The following is a 22,904-nucleotide window of genomic DNA, read 5'->3' as shown; positions in this document are numbered from 1 at the left end:
GCAGACAATGGTCTTAAGAGCGAATTGTTGGTAGAAGCTCATAGCTCCCAATTCTTTATACATCTTGGTAGCAGCAAGATGTATCAAGACTTAAAATGGTATTATTGGTGGTTCGATATGAAGAGGGAGTTAGTTGAATATGTCAGCAAATGTTTAGTCTGTTAGCAGGTGAAGGCCCCGAGAAAGAAGACAGCAGGTTTGTTATAGCCCTTAAGCGTACCAGAATGGCAGTGGGAGAGTGTGTCTATGAATTTCATTGTGGGTTTGCCAAGAACAACGAAAGGTTATTCATTGATATGGGTGAGAGTGGACAGGCTCACTAAGGTAACACATTTCATTTTAGGGAAGCCCACGTATTCGATGAATAAGTGTGTGCAACTGTACATGAAAGAGGTAGTGAGATTGCATGAAGTGCCAGTGTTGATTGTATCCAACAGACACCCTCATTTTACCTCCAATTTTTGGAAAAGTCTCCAGGCAGCATTGGGGACTCGATTGAATTTTAGTATAACCTTCCACTCTAAGAATAATGAGCAAACGGAGTGTTTGAACCAAACATTAGAAGATATGTTGTGCACTTGTGTGTTGAAATTTCCAGGGAGTTAGGACTCTATTGGCATGTCGCTATTTAAAGCGTTGTACGGTAAAGGTCGTAGGTCTCCTGTTTGCTTAGGTAAGGTTGGTGAACAAAAGTTTGTGGGAACTGATCTAGTACAGATGACAAATGAAGCTATGTAGAAGATTAGGGATCGAATGCTAATAGCATAGAGTAGACATAAGAGTTACGCCGATGTTAGGCGTAAAGATCTTGAGTTCGAGGCGGGGGATAAAGTATTCCTGAAAGTAGTACCTATGAAATTTGTTCTGAGGTTTGGAAGGAAGGGAAAGCTAAGTTCGCATTTTGTTGAGCCATTCGAGGTCTTGGAGCGAATTGTCCCTGTGGCCTATTGGTTAGCTTTACCACTGTCTCTCTCTGCGGTCCATAATGTTTTTCATGTCTCCATGTTGAGAAAGTATGTGACAAATCCATCCCATGTGGTAGACTTCGAGCCTTTACAGCTGAATGAAAACCTGAGTTATGAGGATAAACCTATTCAAATTCTAGCTAGAGGAGTGAAAACTCTGCGTAATCATGAGATGACACTAGTAAAGGTTTTATGGCAGAATCATCAGTTTGAAGAAGCAACTTAGGAACGAGAGGACGAGATAAGGACACGGTACCCAGAGCTCTTCTAGGGTTAGAAATTTTGAGTACGAAAATTCTTAAGGGAAGAAGAATGTGACATTCCGAAATTCTAAGGTAAATTCAATTTTTTAATTGGGAATATTGTTGTTGGAAAGTAAAAATAGAATTTGATTTTTGGGTTTAAAAATATATGATAAGTGATTTAGAGATTTGGACTAAGTTAATTTTTTTTTTTTTTTTTTTTTATGGGATGTTTTGAGGGAATTGGGGGGTTTTAGGGGGAAAAAAAAAAGAAAGTATATATAAATTTATATATATTTGTTTAGGGAAAAAAAAAGGGAATTAGGGTTTTTTTGCGAGAGGAAGAGTCTATTTGGGCCCAAGAATAGAGTGGGGTGGAGTGAGCTATAATAGCCCACTCCATGTTTGGGGCTCCAACTACTTTTAGTTGGAGCTCCAATTATATCATCAGATTATAAACCTAGGGAAATTGTTCCCAATCTCACGATTCACGCCATTTCACTATTTGCATATCCTCTGTTCTCCCTCATCATTTCTTGTCCGATCGAACGCTATGCTCAAATCTGGTTTCGTTCTTCCTTCTCTTTACTTCTCTGGCTTCAGATTTGGTTTCATTGCCGTCTTTAGATCCGGTTTCGCATTTCTTGCATGTCTTTCTCTAGACCCTTCACAGATCTATAGACCGTGTCTCTTCCCCTTGCCGCTCCAAACAATCTCTCTCTCACCGCTCCAAAACTTTGATTCTCTTTTTTGCTTTATTCGATCTTCTCACTCTGTCAAAATAGACCTTGGAGCTTGGTAGGGGAGAGGTCGAAAGTAATCTTCTTTTTCCCTTTCCCAGTCAATGATGAGGTTCATTTTTTCTTTCAATTTTAGCTCAAAATTTTGTAAATCATGCTCTATTATTTCTGTTAGAGTATATTAAAGTGCAGCAGAGAAAAACAAAATCAATAAGCACTCTAATTATACTTAATTTAACATGCTTCAAAGTAATAGTTACAGAAAAGGGTTTACTAAATACAATACCTTTGAAGAATCCTCTTCAATACCAGTTGAGTTCCACGTGAAAGAGCTTCAATCTTTAAGTAGACCACCATTAAGATCTTCTGTACTATTCTCTTACAAGGATTGTATGGTTGAAACATTAAATTGAGTTGAATGGATATAAGATTTGAAAAGGGTTTTGAGGTTTCTGCAGAGTTCTCTTTGAAGTTCTTGTAAGCATGAATCCAATATTCAACTCAGCACTTCAATTTATAGAGCTTTCACCATGCAAATTCATGGCTTGCATGAAGGGCAGCTCCTACTTCATGGAGAAAATGGAGTAGAGTGAATAAGGTGGTATAAATCATAGTGGAGATTTCTAACTTTTGGTAATCTCCACTTTGATTTTGATTTTCAAAATGTTTTTTTCATAAAAATGATTTCCAAAATCATTTTTAAATTAAACTTTTTTAATTACATTTATTAGTTTTATAAAATTAATTCAATTAATTAATTGTTAAATAAAACTAACTAATTTAACCTTTTGATTAAATTTGTTTATTTAATATCTAATATTAAATTAATAAAAAAACAATTCCATTATAATGAAATTAATATTTAAATCATATTTTAAACATTAATCGTTCCTCCAATTTTGTTTAATTTCGATAAAATTAAACATTTTAATTGCATCGAATACAATAAATAGAAACCCTAATTGAATTTGAATAGTTCAAATTCTAAACCCTAATTTCAAATCTTATCAAGATTACTCAATTTATTAATCGAAATTACGAACTAGTAAAGGGACCTTATGGACCTACAGATCATGAGCTCCAACTACTTGTAATTAATTGGTTAAACTCTTTAAAACGAATTAATCACTATTCGTTAACTACCAAGACATTCCACTATAGCTCGATAGTTGCACTCTCCTCACTGTAGATATATTTTTATCCATTTTAACCATGATCGATAAGTCAATCCTTCACAGGTCTTTTGTATTTACAGTTGGGTCAAAGATTACCGTTTTACCCTTATAAATACATCTTGCTCCTTAAGCTCCCACTGATCCCCCATTGAATAATTGATTTATAGTCCAACTTATAAATCATAACCCTCTCTTCCATGAGAGAGTGGAGCCCCGTTGTTCAAGACAAGGCATCAGTGCTTAAGAGAACAACCCATCTGCAAACCCTAAATCGGGTATAAGTGAATTCCATATTGCAAAGTTTTGTCCCCAGCTATCTATCCGGTCTTATCCCCAAAATGGAAGGCTTATTGAGCAGTGCTATTGGACTACTCTCAACTATGCAAATCAAATGATAATCCCAAATAAACAGGAGTTCATAGTTAGCTCAGGATTAAGATCGAGTTACCCTATGTCAATGAATTTCAGATAGTCAGTTTTAACAGTAAATAGTTGTTATAAAGAAAAGCAACTATTTCGAAGTCCAGTCTTATGCAAACTCATTACACAGGATTCCCCCACTCACATGTCTCTACATAAATGATTTTTGGATCATATCATTTGTATCAGTATATATAATGGGTCATATCCAATAGTGTCACAAGGATGAGGTACACAATTTCATCTGTATACTTATAGACCATTTTGGCTACATACTAAAATTTGATCCATTTTTATGTCAGCACATAAAGTTAAAGTATTCATGTTATAGCCATGGATTCGTTTATTGGATTTTCATAAAATGATGCAATATCAATAGTAATTTATTGAATAAAAAACTCAACAACATTTTTATTGATTAATTAAATATGTTAACAAGATTTACGAACTGCGAGTTTAGGCCATTCCCAACAATCTCCCACTTCGACTAACACTCTAGTGAGATAAACATATAAATATATAATGTTTACAATGTTGAGAAATAAAGAGAGAAAAATACAATAAACTAGGGCATCCAAAATACCCTTTGACATTCTCCCATTTGCCCCAAATTATGTTGCTCATAGTCTTAGTCCAACCACGTGGCCCTCGAATACTTTAACCTAGAGGACCTTTGTAAACGGATCAGTAAGGTTGTCTTCTGAGGCTATCTACGTAACTATCATATCTCCTTGGTGTACAATCTCTCTGATGAGATGGTACTTTCTTTCGATATGTTTTCCACGTTTGTGACTTCTAGGTTCCTTGGAATTAGCAACTACACCACTATTGTCACAATATAGAGTAATGGGCAGGTGCATATTTGGAACGATTTCCAAATCTATCAGGAACTTACAGAGCCACACTGCTTCTTTAGCTGCTTCGCATGCAGCTACATATTCCGCTTCTATCATGGAGTCAACTATACAACTTTGTTTAATGCTTATCCACACTATAGCTCCTCCGTTAAGAGTGAAAACTGATCCTGAGCTAGATTTCCTGGAATTTAAGTCAGTCTGAAAATCAGAATCAGTGTATCCTGTAAGGATCAAATCCTTAGGTCCATACACAAGAGTATAGTTCCTCGTTCTCCTGAGATATTTAAGGATGTTTTTTACAGTCGTCCAATGACTATGGCCTTGGTTAGATTGGAACCTTCTGACGATTCTAACTGCAAAGCATATGTCAGGATTTGTACACAACATAACAAACACCAGAATCCCAACTGCTGATACATATGGAATTATTTTCATTTCCTCAACTTCTTGAGGTGTCTTAAGAGACTGCTCCTTTGACAGATGAATTCTATGTCTAAAAGGTAACATACCTTTTTGAAATTTTGCATGTTATATCTTGACAACATTTTGTCAATAAGATGCCTGAGATGGCGTAAAGGTTCTGTTCTTTCGATTTCAAAAAAATCTGAATCCCAAGAACATATTAAGCATCTCCCAAATCTTTCATTTGAAATTGTGATGCTAACCATTTCTTTACGTCAGCAAGATAACTTGTCTCATTCCCAATGAGCAAGATATCATCAACATAAAGGACCAAGAATGCTACAGTTTTGTTGACTATCTTCTTGTATACATAAGGTTCGTCAACATTCTATTCAAAGCCATAAGATTTGATCATAGTGTCAAATCTTATATTCCGGGATCTAGAAGTTTGTTTCAACCCATAAATGAATCTCTTAAGCTTACAAACCTTTTGTTCTTGACCCTGTTTAATGAACCGTTCTGGTTGAAACATAAAAATATTTTCATCAAGATAACCATTCAAAAAAGTTGTCTTGACATCCATTTGCCATATCTCATAGTCATAATATGCGGCAATGGATAATAGTAATCTTATTCATTTTATCTTGGCAATAGGAGAGAAGGTTTCTTCATAGTCAATCCCCTCTCTTTAGGTAAAACCTTTTGCCACGAGTCTGGCTTTATAGGTTTATACCTGGCCAGTTTGGTCTCTTTTCCTCTTGAAGATCTATTTACAACCTATAGATTTAACCTTATGTGGTTGATCTACAAGATCCCAGACAGAATTGAAGTACATAGACTCCATTTCTACGTCCATAGCTTTTATCCATTATTCTCTATCAACATCTTCCATTACTTGTTTAAAGGTCAATGGATCCTCTAGACCATTATTAAGTATGATGTCTTGGGTTTCTATTAAACCCACCTCTCACTACATCGAGGCATTCTCAACTCTTGAGAAAACTTTAATATGATCTTCTTCCAAGAATGTAGCATTTGTCGAAACAAATACTTTATCTTCTTAGGGATCATGGAATAATCCTCCTTTTGTTTCTTTTGGGTATCTAACAAAGAGGCATAACTTCGAACGTCGTTCCAATTTCTTAGGGTTTTGTACCAACATGTGTGTTGGATATCCCCAGACCCCAAAGTAACGTAAACTACCTTTACGTTCTTTCCATAACTCATATGGTGTTTCAAAAACCCTTTTTTTAGGGAACCATGTTCAGAATATATACCGCAGTTTGTATTGCATACCCCCAAAAGGATTGAGGTAACTGAGCAAAACTCATCATGGATCGAACCATGTCTAATAAGGTTCGGTTACTTCTTTCTGCAACACCGTTCTGTTGTGGTGTTCTAGGTGCTGTGAGTTAGGATTGAATTTCATGATCTACCAAATAGTTCTGGAATTGTAAATCCATATGCTCACCACCTCGATCTGATCAAAGTGTTTTAATTCTTTTACCTAATAAGTTTCTGTTTTGGTCTTTAAATCCCTTAACTTTTCAAGAGTTTCAAACTTGTGACTTATTAAGTAAACATAGCCATATCTAGAATAGTTATCAATAAAACTAACAAAACATTCATATCCACCTCGTGCTCTTACATTCATCGGACCACAAAGGTCTAAATATATAAGTTTGAAGGGTTCTTTGGCACAAAGACATTTTCCAGTAAAAGATCTTTTAATCATTTTTCCCTCAAGACATGATTCATAAGGAGGTAAAGAACTGTCTTCTAACTAATTTAGATGACTGCTTTTGACTAATCTCTCAACCCTGTTGAGATTTATGTGACCAAATCAGAGATACCAAAGATAGGCGTTAGGAGAAATCTTTCATTTTTTTTTTTTTAGTTTCAGTCGTTTTAAACATCTCTATATTTAAAATGTTTTCTTCAGTTGATTTTAACACATACAAGTTATTCTCAAGTCTAACAGAACAAATATGAATACCTCTTGAAAAAACGAACACTTCATTAACTTTAAAAGATACTTTCTACATATTTTCAAGTAGACAAGAAATGGAGATTAAGTTTCTTTTCATCTTTGGTACATAATATATATTTCTTAACAAGACAAAAGAATCTCCAAAAAATAACTTGACATCTCCCACTGCTTCAGCTGAAATGACTTCCCCCGTTCCCACCTTGAAAGTCATTTCATACTCTGAAAGTTGATTCCAAGAACTAGTTTCCTATATAAAAGTGCAAACATGGTTAGTGGCTCCTGAATCTAATATTCAAGTCGTGTGAGAATTTTCCACTAAACATGTTTCAAAAATAAGTAAATCTAATTTACCTTGGCTTGCCTTTTCCGCTTTCTTCTTAGCCGAATACTTCGAGCAGTTCCGTTTTCAGTGCTCGTTTTCTCCACAATGGAAACATTTTTTTTTTTTGGAGCTTTGTTTTTCTTTGTCGTGGGTTTTTTATTCCCTTTTCCCTTTTCTATTTTTGTCTTTAGATAAAGAAAGGATAGGCTTCTTTTTGCCAACGGGTTTCCTTTCTGACGAAGAACCCTTTAGAAATTTCTTTTGACGTGAAAAAACATTTGCTTCACTTTCTTTTATTTTCATCATTGACTGATAAGTCTGCATTTCGTTCAATAAAGTAGTCAAATTGTAACTTATCTTATTCATTACGACGTTAGTATGAAAAGTTAGGTAGCCCTTCGGAAGAGACTCTAATATCATACTGACTTGACTAGTTTCGTCTATAATAGCCACGTAAGCTTTAGTGACATTAAAATGAACCATCATGTCTAGAACATGTTCTCAGACATTGGTTCCATCTTTCATTCTCGAGTTATAAACATATTTTATTGTCTCATGTCGGATAGAAGATGACGGTTGCCTGAATATATCCTATAATGACGCCATAATTTCACGGGTCGTGGGCATGGGTTCATGTTTCTGTTGAGCATATCAAATATGCTCGCTAAGATATAGGCCCTAGCTTTTTCATTCGCCCTCACCCACCTATCATATGCATCCCAAATGCTTCGGCTTGTCGTCGAACTAGGAATAGGAGGACATTCCTTCGTTAACACAAACTTCAAATCATCAACTACTAATATCGTGTTTAAATTTGACTCCCAGTTGGAATAACCCTCTCCGTTAAATTTTTCAGAAGCTAAAAGTTGTATAATTGAGTTTGACATGCTGAAAAATGAACAAATTCTATTATTAAAGTGCATCTAAATCCAATTTCTAGAAAAAACTAATAAAGTACCCATAGAACTTTATTTATTTGCAACGCTACTAAAGTGATTTAGAATAAGTGCTATCTAAGGCAATCAAATATCCCTTCACTAAAGCAAGAAATTCTTGACTAAATACTGTCTCCAGAATAACTCATATTCCTACAGTCATTTAGCTACAATTTTTCGGTCACGAATTTACTAATACTTAGTAATTATAAGTGTGACCTGCCATTTTCAGATCTTATAGAATGGTATGAACATGCCCCCGATTTGGAAGACAATTTGCAAGACGGAACTATAAGACCCTATTCATTTCTGAAGCCTAGGTTGTTTCGAATCGTATGTTACAACCCTCCGAAAGGATCGCCGTTGTTAATGACTAGCTAGCGCCGCCTAAAAATGACAGCAGACGCAACATAGGAATCTCATTGTTCAAAATAATGGAGGAGACTGTAGGATACATTGACACATTTCCTTTACCCACTTACTATGAACTACTTCCTTCATTCACCTTGTTATTGACCCATGCAAACACTTTCCGAATGGAGTAGTCGAGGTGAAATCGACACGAAATCGAGCATGGATCTCACAGTGTGAACTCTTGAGAATGTGAGGGCTAAAAACGATATATCATATATATTGTTAATCTCCCACTGAAGTTTTCTAAATATTTTTGGGTATTCTTTAACTTAGGTTTGTTACGGCTAATTTTAAATAACCTAAGTTTATGTATTTATTATCCAAGCATAACGTTTATATTTGGATTTAACCAACAATGTCTAGGTTAAAATTAATTTTATACCTCACACCGCTCACACATGCTCATAAAACTGGTTATCAATTCTCGTTTCAGTCATAATCCCTAGGTAGGAGGTGTTACGTAAACCGTTAACTTAAGTACCTCCAACCTTAGACAGGATTGTGAACTGATTGAGTTTGTAACCAAATTTTATAAGATAACGACCTATTTTAAGTATTAAAATAAGTTGTTAACCTAAGTGAGCATGTTTTTTTTATCTTTATTATGGATTTTAATGTCCAAATCAATTTTATAACAAATTACAAAAATAAACATGTTAAACAACCATAATATACATCAAAGGCATTCAACTTTTAACATAACCTTTATATTAAAACTATTGAAACCCTATACATGCATACTATACATTATAACAATTTTATAACATACTTCAATGCATGTAACATGCTTCCTACGGTGGGATTTTTAATTCTACGTGGCATACTTTATGCATATACAAAAATTTATCTAATTATAACATACATCAAATGCATAAATAATTAAACATAAAATTGATATGGTTTTTGGTTTTAGCATTTCAAAGTAAATAAAAGACTAGCTCTTACATAAATCAGAAAAATTGGCTTCAAAAAACTTCTGAATCACTCGGACCGCCTTGAATCAGGCAAAACTCATTGAGTATCAGCAAGCAACCAGCATCGAGTATGCTAGTGTGCATCGAGTATGATATCGAGCATCATCGAACATCAAATATTTCATAAAAAAACATCGAGTAGACGCTATCGACCATCAAGTAGGGCATCATGCATCGAGTATCGAGTATTTCATGAAATATCATCGAGTAAGTGCAACGATTACCATCAAGTATGGCATCGAGCATCGAGTATTTCATGAAATATCATCGAGTAAATGCAACGATTACCATCAAGTATGGCATCGAGCATCGAGTATTTCATAAAATATCATCGAGTAAATGCATTGAGTACCATCAAGCATGGCATCGTGTATCGAGTATTTCATGAAATTGTTACGGTTGATGCCCTAAATCTCGTAGGGTCTAGTTTATAAACACCTGTATGAACAAACACTTGTGATGTAATAATATGAGATATTTTCTTCACTGTTATCTATGAAATATGGGATATTTTAGTTGCATTAACCACAAACCAATAAACTAAGATCCATGGTTATCGTTATAACTTAAGCATGTATGTGGAGACATACAAGTGGATCATGCCTTAAGTGAGAACCTAAATGTTCTGTAGTATATGGATAAAGGAGGGAAACTTTATCCTAGTGACACTATGGATACGACCCGCTTTGTAGATGTTACAAGTGTTGTAAAATACTACAGATGGACTAATCCTAATCATTCATGTGGAGACATGTGAGCGGGGGTTTCCTATACAAAGGAGTTTATATAAGACCAGACCACGAAATGTTTAGTCTCGTTATATAACGTCGTTCATGATAGAGACTTTTATCTCACTAGGATGACTATAGGTAACATGACCTTAATCCTGAGTGAGTTGGGAACTCCTGCATATGAGGGCTGTCCTTTGATTTGCATAGGTGTGAGTGGCTAGATTGCCGACTCAAACCTACCACTTTGGGGATTCGTTTGATTAGGGAGTTGGGAACTCAGCTACACAAGATGGAATTCACTCATTTCTCGAAGTAGAGGTAAGTGTATAGATTGCTCCCTTAAAGGCTGATTCCGAGGCTTGATCGATGTGGTGCCACATGCTTTCTCATGGTCGGGAAGTGTTCCCTCATAGTAGGACTATGATGTATTGTTCATTAGAGGAATTAGTGGTACTTAAGGAGTTAGATGTAACTACAGGGGCATAACGGTTATTTGTCGAGCTGTACTTACGAGTGATATGTGAAGGGATTTCGCACTATTGATTAGTTAAGATGGACACATAATATATCCGTAGTAAGGAGAGTTCAGTTGTCAGTCTTTAGTGGAGTGGCTGACAGTTAACGGATGGTAGATCCCGTGACTAAAGAGTTTAGTCAGTTATTCACGTACCGTTGGAGCTACGAGCTACAGGTCCATAAGGTCCCCTTGGTAGCTCAATGGATTCAAGTTGAGAATCAGTTCTTGGTGTTGATTTGAAATGTTCAAATTGATAAGAGGTAATTCGATTATATATGATATGATCGGTGTGATGTATAAGATACATCTAGTGGAGGATTAATGTAAGGGCGAGAATACTCTAACCAAGTCTACACAGAGCCCACACTCTGGATTCTCACACCGAGAATACCAAGGTAACATTTTGTGGTGGTGTCATACTCAACTCGACACTAGTCGAGGTTCTGTGGAGGTTGTCCATGGAGTTCGGGGTGATCACTGTGTTTGTGGTCGAGTTAATCATGCAGTGTAGCGGTCATAGTGTACGAACGTTCGTGTGTTGCTGTGATCGAGCGTTTGTGATCGAGGGATCTTGAAGATGATTTTTCAATGGTATGTGAATTCTTCCCTTGATCTTTAGAAAAGCATGCTGTAATTTCAATTTATGCATAATCGTACGTTTCCGTTTGTGTACTGTAATTGTTAATGTTCGAATACGATTGAAATTTGGAACGATCCTTCCGCTGCTCATGGAAATCTTCATGTTCTGATTTCCTTCACTTCCATCCAAGATTAAGTTACCAGACAGACTGTCAACAAACATATTAACCATAGAGTCATTTGTACTACAATTATCTACAGTTATAGATGACAACTTTCGATCAATATTCTAATCTAACAGACATTCCATTATTTCTTCATGAAGCATCTCAGAACTGTGTGGAGAAGGGACATATATAAACCTGATTATTTTGTTACAAAAAACCCAACTATCATCAATAAAATGTGCAGTGACAACTATATAACCTTTTGTTTGATGGTTGGAAGTCCACATGTCCGTTGTAAGGGTAATTTTTCCATTAATCTCATTCAACAATGTCATAGTTTTCAACTTCTCAATCTCGTAACTTTTCAAGACCTCCTTCTTTATTGTGTTTCTTGATATTATCTTACATAATGGTTGGATAACATTACAAAATTCCCTAAAACCGTCATGCTCAACTATTGAGAGAGGATATTCATGTTTGATTATCATCCTAGCTAATGCTTTTTTTTTTTTTTGCAGCTTCCTGATCAAAGTTATATAACCCCAATGTATTGTTCTTCTCTCTGTTAGGATTCAATAGGGATTGACGTATGTCTTTTTGTCCTTTATAGAGGCATATCTTAATATGGTCATGCAAATGTTTGGTTCCAATTTTATTATCACCCCCTAATTTTCATTTGCAATAATTACAAATAGCCTTATCTATTCCATTTATTTTTTGCTTCTTAAAATGGTTTCAAACAACGGATGTCAATCTCCTTTTTTAAAGACCCCTTCTCAATGTCTCCTCATCAAGAATAACACAATCATGAACATTCAAATTCTCGTCATTTGAAAAGCATGAAGTTAAATTTGGCATTGAATTTGGTATTGGATTTGGGCTTGGACTTGGAATTGGACTTGAAATAAGACTTTGGGAATCTTTATTTATAGAAGACATTGCTTTTTGGAACCTACCAAGTTATACAAAAGAAAGCAAAAATAAATTATAAAATCTATCTATATTTGAAGACATAATTCTAGGTTTTTAAATTATGAAATTTATCTAATTTTATCCTTAAGCAATGTAAAAAACAATAACTAACTCAAACAAAGAATTTCATCATTTAAACAATGTAACAAACAATAACCAACGAAATAAACAAATAATTTCATCATTTAAACAATGTAACAAACAATAACCAAGAAACAAACAAATAATTTCAATAATGTAACAAACAATAACTAACTAAACAAATAAATAATTTCATCATTTAAACAATGTAACAAACAAAACTCAACAAACAAATAATTTTATCACAATGTAACAAACAAATAATTAACGATGTAACAAACTTAACAACAATAACCAACTTAATACAATTTTAACAACAAATAATTTCAACATTTTAAGAATTTTAACAACAAAAAAAAGTGTTAGTAAAGTGTTAGTAACAAGAATTTTAACAATATTTTAAGATCTAATTAAAAAAAAAAGTGTTAGTAAAGTAACTTACACTGAACGGAAAATCCGGCTTCAACGGATGTGTACACGAACAAATGGATTGTCAGTGTTGGCGAGGCGTTGGGCGTTGGAGTGTACACGAACGAACAGCTTCAACGGACGAGGCACGGACCGACAGCGTTGGCGTTGGCATTGGAGAGGCATTGGCCAACTGGCGGCATTGGCGAGGGTAAGGCACGAATTGGCAGCGTTGGCAAGGCGTTGGCGAGGCACGGATGGTCATGAGGGTGAGGCATGGATGGTCGCGTTGGCAAGGCGTTGGGCGTTGGCCGACTGGCAGGGTTGGCGAAGGTGAGGCACAGACTGACAGCATTGGCGAGGAAGGAAGTTAGCAATGTGGGTGAGAAAGAAAGGAGGAAGAAGAACGAAATTGAAATTTCAGGTTAGGATTTTTTCTTTTTAGGTTTAAAAATTAAAGATTGGGATTGGGATTGGACTTAGAGTTTAGATTATGGGCTTTTGGGTAGAATTATTAATTGGGAGGTGTATTTTTAGCTTTTGGGTTTGGGTAGAAATGAAAATTGTATCCAAATATATGTGTGTGTATATATATATATATATATATATATATATATAAATATATAAATAATAAATTGGGGTTGGGGTTGGGGTTTAATCGGGGTCGAGGTCGGGGCGGGGATACCGTCTCTATCCCCGCCCCGTCCCCGGATGGGGACCCAAAAATTTTCCCTAGTTTGACCCCATCTTTGGTCAAACCGAAGATTCCCTAATCCCATGGATTTTTTTTGCCAACCCTACGTCAGCCGTCATCGGTCGTCCTTCTTTCTTTGCCATGTGGAGTTCTAGCTGCCGGCCACTGCCTTCAAACACTGTCGCCTTCAGCCACTGCCTGTCTCCATTTGAGTGAGCTTTTGTGATTTCTTTGGAAGGATTTTTTTTTTTCGTATCTTGAATCACCACAAACTTTTGGTTGCAATTGGTTATTACCCACAAATTTTGGATCATAGGTTGGAAGATTTGGGCACTGTGGACTATTGTGTAGTAAGAACTGAGGTCAATTTGGTTTTACGTATGGATTGGATTTCGTGTTTGAAGCTCAAGTGTAGTTCCTATTAAGCGAACACTTTTGGTAGGTAGGTTGAAGATGATTGGTTTTGTGTCTGGGAGGATTGGGTTATAATTATGGATTTTTATTAAATTTGGTTTGTTTTTAGGGTGATTCAAGAGTTTCACTCAAGATAAAGAGAAACTTGATTTGCTAATTACCTAGGCCGAATATCAAGGTAAGAAATTTACTATCGGTTTGCCCTCGAACCCAAGTTGGTGTTCAACGTGTGATTACACTGAAATCATGATTTTGTATGATGGATTGAATTGTTATGAGTTACTATGTTGGATTGTTAAGGGTGCTATGGAGCCTATGTTCAAGCAAGTTGGTGTTCAGCACGTAATCAGAAACGCTTTGGTAATTGACAATGGAAGGTATTCATATGATAATCATATGACAACCGGAAGCTACATAGTAATTGACAAAAATTGTTAGGTAATTAGAAACTATTTAGTAATTGACACAAAAAAATGTAAGATAACCAGATGGAAGTCGAATGACAATCGAATTGCAATAAGAAAGTATTTAGTACAAGAAATAGTAATAGTAAAGTATTGGAAAATTGATGGCACTATGCCTTTGCCTTAGATAAACCATTTAAGCTGAAGTTTAAGAAATTTAAAGAAGTGGGTGTACACGTGTAGTGGGTAGGTGTAGCAAAATCGCATAAGAAGAAGAAATTGCGTAAGGAAGAAAAAAGACTTTGCCATTTTTGTAAATTTAATAAACGTGGTCCACAGACTTAATTTTAAAAAATAATTTTAGCATTTTTGTAACTCCCCTATCCAAATGGTTGTACTACAATAAATTAGACTTCATGATTTATGAACAATAGCAAATATAGGGTAAAGAGAGAGAAAAACCGTCATTAAAGACAAAATCACGCAACTCAAAATCTGCAACATTAGGTTTACTTGACACAAACCAGTCAGCTTTTGGGTCATTTTAGGTAATATTTAATGGGTAACATTGCTTTAAATTCCTTTCAGACTTGAATTATTTTAGAATTTTTTTTTTAACACTCGGGAGCTCTTGTTGTAGATTTTTAATAGGTTCGGACGAATTTGAACACTTTTCGATGAAGTTTCAACTTCGTCTTGGTGATTGGTAAATAATAATAAAGTTTTGTTTAGGCCTTTGTGTAGAAGTGATTTATATTGTTCCCTAATCCCTGTGGAGCTTTTATTTGTAGGTTTGAGCTAGTTTTTTACCCTTTCGAACACTTTTAAGTAAGATATAGGCAATAAACCTCTATTTGGATATTCTCGAGTGGTCATTGTGACAAGAATAGGAATGTGATTTGCAACATGATTATGATCAAAGCATTTTTTGATGAGATTTAGTTATATAACAATGAAATACTATCATCAATCAAACTTCAATAATTATAGACAAATGTCAATGTATGCAATTCAATGACGTCCAAAAAGTGTCACGATTAAAATATTATTGACACTGCAAATATGATATTATTAATATTTTGTGACAAATTTTTAATGTCAACCTAAAGGTTTAATTGACAGAAAAAGTCAACTTTTTCATCATTGATTGACAATGATAAATTGTCATAAAAATGTTACATGGTAGGCAATGAATGTCAATAAATGATTATTGTTGATTGAATTGAAGAGTCATGAAACAATCGATTATGACTAAGTTTTCATTGTCATCTATATGCTTTTCTCGATGGTGGATTTAAAGACTAAAAAAATAGTCAAGAAATATTTTTATGACAATTTTTTAGAGTCATGGAAACCTATCTTCGTTATCCAAAAAAAATGAACTAAATCTAGAAGATTGTGTAAAATTGATGCATTTACAAAAATTTAAAATTTAAAATGAAAAGTATTATATAGATTTAATTGTTAAGGTCCAAAATTTAGAGGTAAAAATTAATATTAAATGATTATTTTTGTTTGATTACATTTATGAGTTGATTCTTAAAATACAACGTTGACTTTCAAAATCTATTTTTGTCCATTGAGTGAGAATCCGAACATTGTTCATGTTTTCTGAGTCCCAATCTCAAGAGGCCATAAAGTTTCATACTTAAATTATCTTTGAAAAATAATCGTCTAGATTGAATCCCATCCTCACCATGAATCTCCGACCCAGCCCCCGTCCATTTGAATCCATTCCGGTCCATGCCGTCGCCGTCGCCGCCGTTGATTTGCAAGGCAGTGATGATGGATTTCAAGGCCCGAGATGGGGAGCTCCGATTGGCTATCATGATCTCACCAATCTCGGCCGGGCTCATGGTGGCTCCACTCTGAAAAACCTCCTCCACCTGAGAGAACAGCTTGTGATCCTTCACCCCCAAATGACTGATCGCTAAACTCTTGAAGGCCGAGAAGTCACACGGCGGAAAATGAAGGTGAACATCCACCCGTCCTGGCCGCAGCGCCGCTTCATCAATCCCACTCTTATCGCTCATTGTGAACACCACCACACGCTCTTCACCGCAGTACGATGCGATGCCGTCCATGAAGTTCAGTACACCCGACACGCTCGTCGCCGTCGATCGTTTCATCAGATGCCGATCAAGATCCTCCACCAGAATCAACGACCTCGGGGTCGTTTGAAGCAGCAGGATCGTCATGTCGGAATCGCTCGAGATTTTCGACATGTCGATGTTGTAGATGTCGTACTGCAGGAACTTCGCCATGGCCGCCACGAAGCTCGACTTTCCCGTCCCTGGCTGACCGTATAGTAGGAAGCTTCGCTTCCAAACGCGGCCTAATTTGTGATAGTATTGCTTTGATTTCAGGAACTGTTCGAGATCGGATTTTACCTTGTTCTTCAAATCGACGTCCATCACCACCGTACCGAATGTCGCCGGGTGTGTAAACGGCACCGCCGTCCACCGTCTTGTACCATCATCCACGTTTATGTGCATCTTGATTTCTCTCTTCTGTTGTTCAATCTCGTCGGTGATCGAGAGGATGTGTTGGAAGTACTGGCGGAATATTCTGCGCTTATCATCCTTTCTCAACTTCAGAACGATCGAAAAATGGCCGTTCTGGCGATGATGATCTCTATGCATCTCGATTTTCCAGCGGATTTTTGCCCCAAGGAAGGTATCGTGGACGGTTTGGTCGCAGTCGAGGCGGAGGAAAATATCGCGCGGCTTTGCACCGCAGAATATGTTGGCAAAATTGGAATCCTCGAGCGAAGGTAAGGAATGAAGGTACGTATGTACACGGAGGTAGAGTTGATTCTGCTGTAGATTGTCGTCGAATTGGGGAATTCTGTAGTATTGGTAGACATGGAAGTAGTCTGTAATTGCTTGAAAACCCTTGACCACCATGTACACCAGAGATGTTTTGGTTATAAAACGAAGAACCAAAACAAAAACAATGATGAAGAACAAGGAAGAAGCTACTGCGGTGCTGAAAAACCCCATGATGAAAATCAAGAAAAGGAACAAAGTATGGACTATCTGGGAGGATGAGATGAAGTCCAACCTTCAACCTCCAACCCAGGGGTTGATGAAGAAGGAGAAAGAGGAGGAAATAAATGGGGCTTGGGCATTTGAAGATAGGAATGAAGTTTATTTTAATGGAAGTCAAATGAATTGGAGAGTTGGGTAAAGGAAAACGGTGGTATGGGGTTGGCTCTGACCAGTAAGGGATATGAATGAATAAAGAAGAAGGAGGAGAGTTGAATTGAAAACTTCAGAGGGGAAGATTTGGTCTAAACTAAAATAATCAACAGTGATTTGTTTACTACTTTAATTACAACTTGATTGAATTGTATTTGCAGAGCAGGAAATGAGATTGACAGATGGGTTTGAATCGTTCAGCCATCAAGAGGAGGAGGGGGTGTTTCAACTTTCAATACCACATGGTTTGCCCAAATCACTTGTCATTGTAAGCCAATCCTCCTACTCTTGTATGAAACTTATCCAAATAGCCAGCAGCAGACGACCCTTTTCTTTTCTTTTGACTGCTAAACCTATGGATGTAGTGTACCACAAACATGCTTGGATGGTTGGAGACAAAAGGAACAAACTTTTTAGAGTTCTTGCTTCCCAATTCGCTACATTAGAAAAATGGTAGCAAATACTTCGATTGAATAGTCCTTTTTTTTTCCCTTCTTTTCTTTTCCTTTTTGAGTTCAACATATGCAGTTGTTGAATTCAATCCTGTGACATCTTTGATATGCAAGTGAATATTGTTCAAGAATGGTATTACAGACATCTAGAGCTTTTTTTTTTTTTTTTTTTTTTTTGAGGAAGATATGAAAGAATGGGAAAGGATTTACTTTCACACAAAAAAGTATATATTTGTATTGTGTAAAAAGTTTGACTGGACTAAACAATGTTCACTCACAAGTCTCCACACTTTTCTATAATAAACAAATTGATCAACTAAAGTCACGCTTAATTACTCATAATCTACCAGATTTAAAAAGAAAAGACATCAACTATTTTTCCACAACTTGGTTAAAACTTCAAAGCTAAATTTGATACAAAACAAATCGTTGCATGAATCCGGATAAACCAAAGGTGTCTAAATTCATCTCAATAAACCTAATTCTTATATATATATATATATATATATATAATTCAAGAGTGGTTGAGAATTTTATTCAAATCTTGATTGCTATTTGGATTATGCAATAATTCATGCATTCTCGGTTCCTCAAATGTGACAAAGGGGACAAGAAAAAAGCCATAACCTATAACGACAGAGGCACAGACCATAGAATCACAAAATTTTCATCTCATATTATTAATCTTAAATCATTTACAGCTTTTAACCCACTCTATCAAAGCGCTACCCAGCTTATGTTCAAATCGCGGCAGCAACTTCTTCAACTAGTGAGAAAGGCTTTAGTATTTCCACGAGACCACTTTGTGACAAAATACAAAATACAAAATACAAAAAGTTAAGCCAACAAAATACTAAATATGGTACAACAAAGAAAGATTGTTCGAGGATGACCCGGATCCATACAAAAGATTATCAACAGGGTTAATCCACCGTTTCTGTTTATAAATATGATCCCTATTTCATGTTTGAGACAGTAAAGTTGGAATATGCAACTACCAGAAACCATTCAGAACTTCAAAATTTCAGATTTGAGACAAACCCTTCAAACCAGGGATGCATCCCTGGTAAATCCGTGCTATTTAATACTAAAATGGATCACGAGAAACCTTGATAATGTCAGGGATTTCACGAGTCTCGGGTTTCGGATTGGATATTCAAGATTTGGGAGACCACTAGCTTGGAGAGTTCGCTTATTGCGGCTTGAACCTCATAATCGCCAGCTTCCCTGTGCCCTGTCCACCCTGATGAGTTAGAGCTCAGACCAGTGTATTCACTTGCAGCAACCTTTGTCTTTGTAGATGTAGCAAGAACCTTTTCCAAATCTGCCTGCGATAGGGGTCTTGGCTCCTAAACACCGACATGCCATGCAAAGGTCAGGAACATTCAAGTCCCCATCATAAATAGCAAACAAACTCATACTCAATGTCAATGGCAATATAGAGACTTAAAACTTCGTCTCACCAAGACATTATATAAACCCTCATGCCCTCTGATACCAGGTAAATGAAAAGTAATAATAATAACAGAAATAGCAACGAAGAGCTTCCATCAAAAAGCACCATTTTCAAAATTAAATTGTCTAGTACCCTAGCATGTTGCCGACCCTCAAAGGAATACTCACATGAGTCACTTTCTTTTTCACCGTCCCATTCTCTCTACTGGACAATTGTAGCCAGTAAATGAAATGAACAAGACATAACACAATATACCAATCTCATAAGCCCTTGAAAGATGGAAACATAAATGATCAGTATCCAAACTTCATTGTCCATAGGGAGCACAGTAGCATAGATATGAATCCCATAAAAAGGGATATAAATCTATCTTTGAAACAGCCTAAGTGGCGAAGAATGTATGTAAATAATTGGTTATCAACTTAAATATCTACTCCACTAGAAGAAACGAGTAACTAAGACCTCGTTTGATAAACATTTCGTTTTTGGTATTTGGTTTTTGATTTTTGGTTTTTGAAAATTGTGCTTGTTTACTTCCAACTTCTTTTACCATGGTTTTTATCATTTCTAACTAAACATGTAAATTCTTAGCCAAATTCTAAACTCCAAGAACATGTTTCTAACAATTACTTATTTTAATTTTCAAAACTCAGCTTGGTTTTTAAAACATTCCTAAAAAGTAGATGACAAAAATCAAAAGGTGAAAGTAGAGTGGAAGTAGTGCATACAAGCTTTATTTCAAAAACTAAAAATAAAAAACAAAATGGTTATCCAACAAGACCTGAAAAATGGAAAGGAAGAGAAAAAATGATAAATGTACTCACAGAAGATTGTTTCCCCTTCTTTTCTTCATCAAGGAGATCCCTGATTGGGAAATAAGCAGCTTTCTTGCACAGTTCAAGAATATCTGAACCTGTGTAACCCTCACACAAGCTTGCCACGCGGTCATAGTCTATATTGTTTTCAACACGCTCACCCTTCAAAATCACCTTTAATATCTCTGCTCTCTCCCTCCGGTCAGGTATTCCAATCTCAAAGGCTTGTGGAAGACGTCGAAGTATAGCTTCATCCAGTTCAGATGGGCGATTAGTAGCAGCAAGGACCATTACACGAGCATTCTCTATAAGAATAGACATGACAAATCAGAACTGAAAAGCAGCTATAATGAACAAAATTGCACAATCACAATGCCATATACAACAAAATCCTCCTGCTGACAGAAAATAAGTACAATATAGGTTAAACTCTGACTCACGATCTGTGGTAAATCCATCCCATAAGGCCATGAACTCAGTCTTCATGTTTGTCATTGCTTCATGATCTGTTGTTCGCCGCTGACCCAAAAAACTATCAACCTCATCGATGAATATAATAGCAGGCTGGAGCTTATAAGCCAAGCTAAACACAGCAGCCACTGAAAAGTCATGTTAAGCAACAACCAATCAGGCATAAATAGTTAATGAAGCATCAACAAACCCAAGGAACAAATATATCATTAATACCACTCAGATCAACAAATAGAACAGTAACATATATATCATTCATATCCAAGAAAAGCATAAAAAATCCCTAAACTAACCTAGCTTTTGTGCATCTCCAAACCATTTGCTCATCAGATTAGAAATCCTGACATTAATGAAAACAGCTCCAGACTCCTTTGCAATAGCTTTTGCCAGCATTGTTTTCCCAGTACCAGGAGGTCCATACAACAAAACTCCTTTCTGAGGACCAAGAAGCTTCCCATGCGAAAATAACTCGGGCCTCTTTAGTGGAAGAATCACCAATTCAATTAAAGCTTGCTTGATACTCTCCAGGCCTCCAATGGAGTTAAATTCCACATCAATGTGATCAGGGTTTATAACATCGCAGGCAATCACATCCTGGTTAAAATGTAAGCAAGTCACGAGTCAGACAAGAACATAATGGTTCCTCAAGAACCTAAGGGGCAAACCCAATTGAATTCAACTCACATATAACTCAAACTGAAAACCCACACAACAAAATTCATATCACTTCACAGGAAGACAAAAGAATGATAGGTCGTGAGAGAAAGCGAGGGTGGGGTTACCTCGTAAGGATTGGTGTGGATGAGAGGGCGGCCCAAGCGTTTGGCAATTTCCTTCTTGTGCTCGAGAGCCTTCTTGGAGGCCTCGCGGTTGGGGTCGAGGTGGCGTAGGCCAGCAAAGAGAACCAAGCAGCTCAAGGCGGCGCTGGCTGCGTAGAGAAGCAATTCCTGTACGAACCTCGTCTCGGACGAACCGCTACCCATAACTGGTGATGGAAGAAGGAGAGAGTTAGCAGCAGAATATGGGATTGAGATTCTAAATGTCCCCAAAGGGAAGAAAAGATTGATTGAGGTGTGCTTTGCTTGGTGAAGAAGAAGAAGCTCTCTTTTCCCCCTTACCCAACCGGAAGAAGAGACGTTGGGTTTGCCACAATCTCGACTTTAGAACGAGTCGGTGATCGAGTTGGGACTTTGGATAATTATAGTATAAATTTTCCATTAATTTGTGATAAGTTTCAATTTTAAAAAGTTTGTTAATTCTCAACATGATGTTCATATTACCAACATCGTGATTTGAGGTTCGATTCCTTCACCCACACTTTATTTACAATATCTATTAAAATAAATAAATTAGTTAATTTTATTAGCTTGGTGTAAGAGAGTGTCCTTAACCATCAAATGAATAGCACGAATAGACTTAACAAATTTGAGGAAGCGAATTACGCTTGATGAAATAAATCAAACCATCCAATATAAAAATATCTTCCGTTGAAGACGAAAGCAGTTGGAACCATCTATGAGAATTTAATAATTAAAGGGATATCCAACTTTTATTGCATACCCTCAACCAACTCAAGGGAAGAAATCAGGTTGAAGTATTGTGAAGTCAATAACATTACTCGTCCCTCAAAATCCACATTGAGTTTGATTATGAATCGAAGAGAACAGATATGAGAATTAAGATAAAACATTGTTTTTCTCCTACGATCAAAAATAGTTGGAAAGAGTAAGTAATCCATGAAAGAACAAACAAAATTTGATGCCTCTAACTCATATCAATGGACAAAATTTAATGTTAGGGCATTAATTGAGAAAAATAAAAGACAGAGAAATCCAAGACAATCAAACTTAAAATCTGTGTTTTATTTATTTTATTTTTTTTTACATATTTCCCACATTTAAAATTGTCCTTTGTTAGCCAACCTTTCTCTTTATTGTTCTCATAGCTTCCGCACAAACTCACACTTTCAGTTGGCTTTACTCTTCTATGTTTGTTCGACTTTTATGCTGTTTGATTTTGAAGGGAATCGAATTCTCGTGAAAGTATGAGATCGTCTTGTATTTCGAAATTCAATTTTATAGAAACAAGAATACAACAGTCCACACAA

General features: G+C 36.2%; 1 protein-coding gene and 1 pseudogene across 2 annotated transcripts; both read right to left on the bottom strand.

The window, feature by feature from the left end:
* Positions 1-15,867: 15,867 nt before the first annotated feature.
* Positions 15,868-18,357, bottom strand: LOC120067028 (AAA-ATPase At2g46620 pseudogene; annotated as a pseudogene). Its single transcript, XR_016525276.1, has one exon. The product of XR_016525276.1 is annotated as an AAA-ATPase At2g46620 pseudogene (transcript).
* A 351-nt stretch (positions 18,358-18,708) lies between these two features.
* Positions 18,709-22,020, bottom strand: LOC120067029 (uncharacterized). Its single transcript, XM_039018400.2, has 6 exons — positions 21,916-22,020; positions 21,580-21,782; positions 21,091-21,391; positions 20,767-20,925; positions 20,336-20,631; positions 18,709-19,404 (listed from the first exon to the last, which is right to left on the bottom strand). The coding sequence occupies exons 1-6, from the start codon at positions 22,013-22,015 to the stop codon at positions 19,183-19,185; spliced, it is 1,281 nt and encodes a 426-aa protein (XP_038874328.1). The 5' UTR covers positions 22,016-22,020; the 3' UTR covers positions 18,709-19,182.
* Between the last annotated feature and the right edge of the window lie 884 nt (positions 22,021-22,904).

Source organism: Benincasa hispida, chromosome 12, assembly GCF_027475165.1.
Source record: "Benincasa hispida cultivar pf3 chromosome 12, pf3_genome.v1.1, whole genome shotgun sequence".
Taxonomy (NCBI): Eukaryota; Viridiplantae; Streptophyta; class Magnoliopsida; order Cucurbitales; family Cucurbitaceae; genus Benincasa; species Benincasa hispida.
This window is presented reverse-complemented; position numbering and strand designations above follow the sequence as displayed.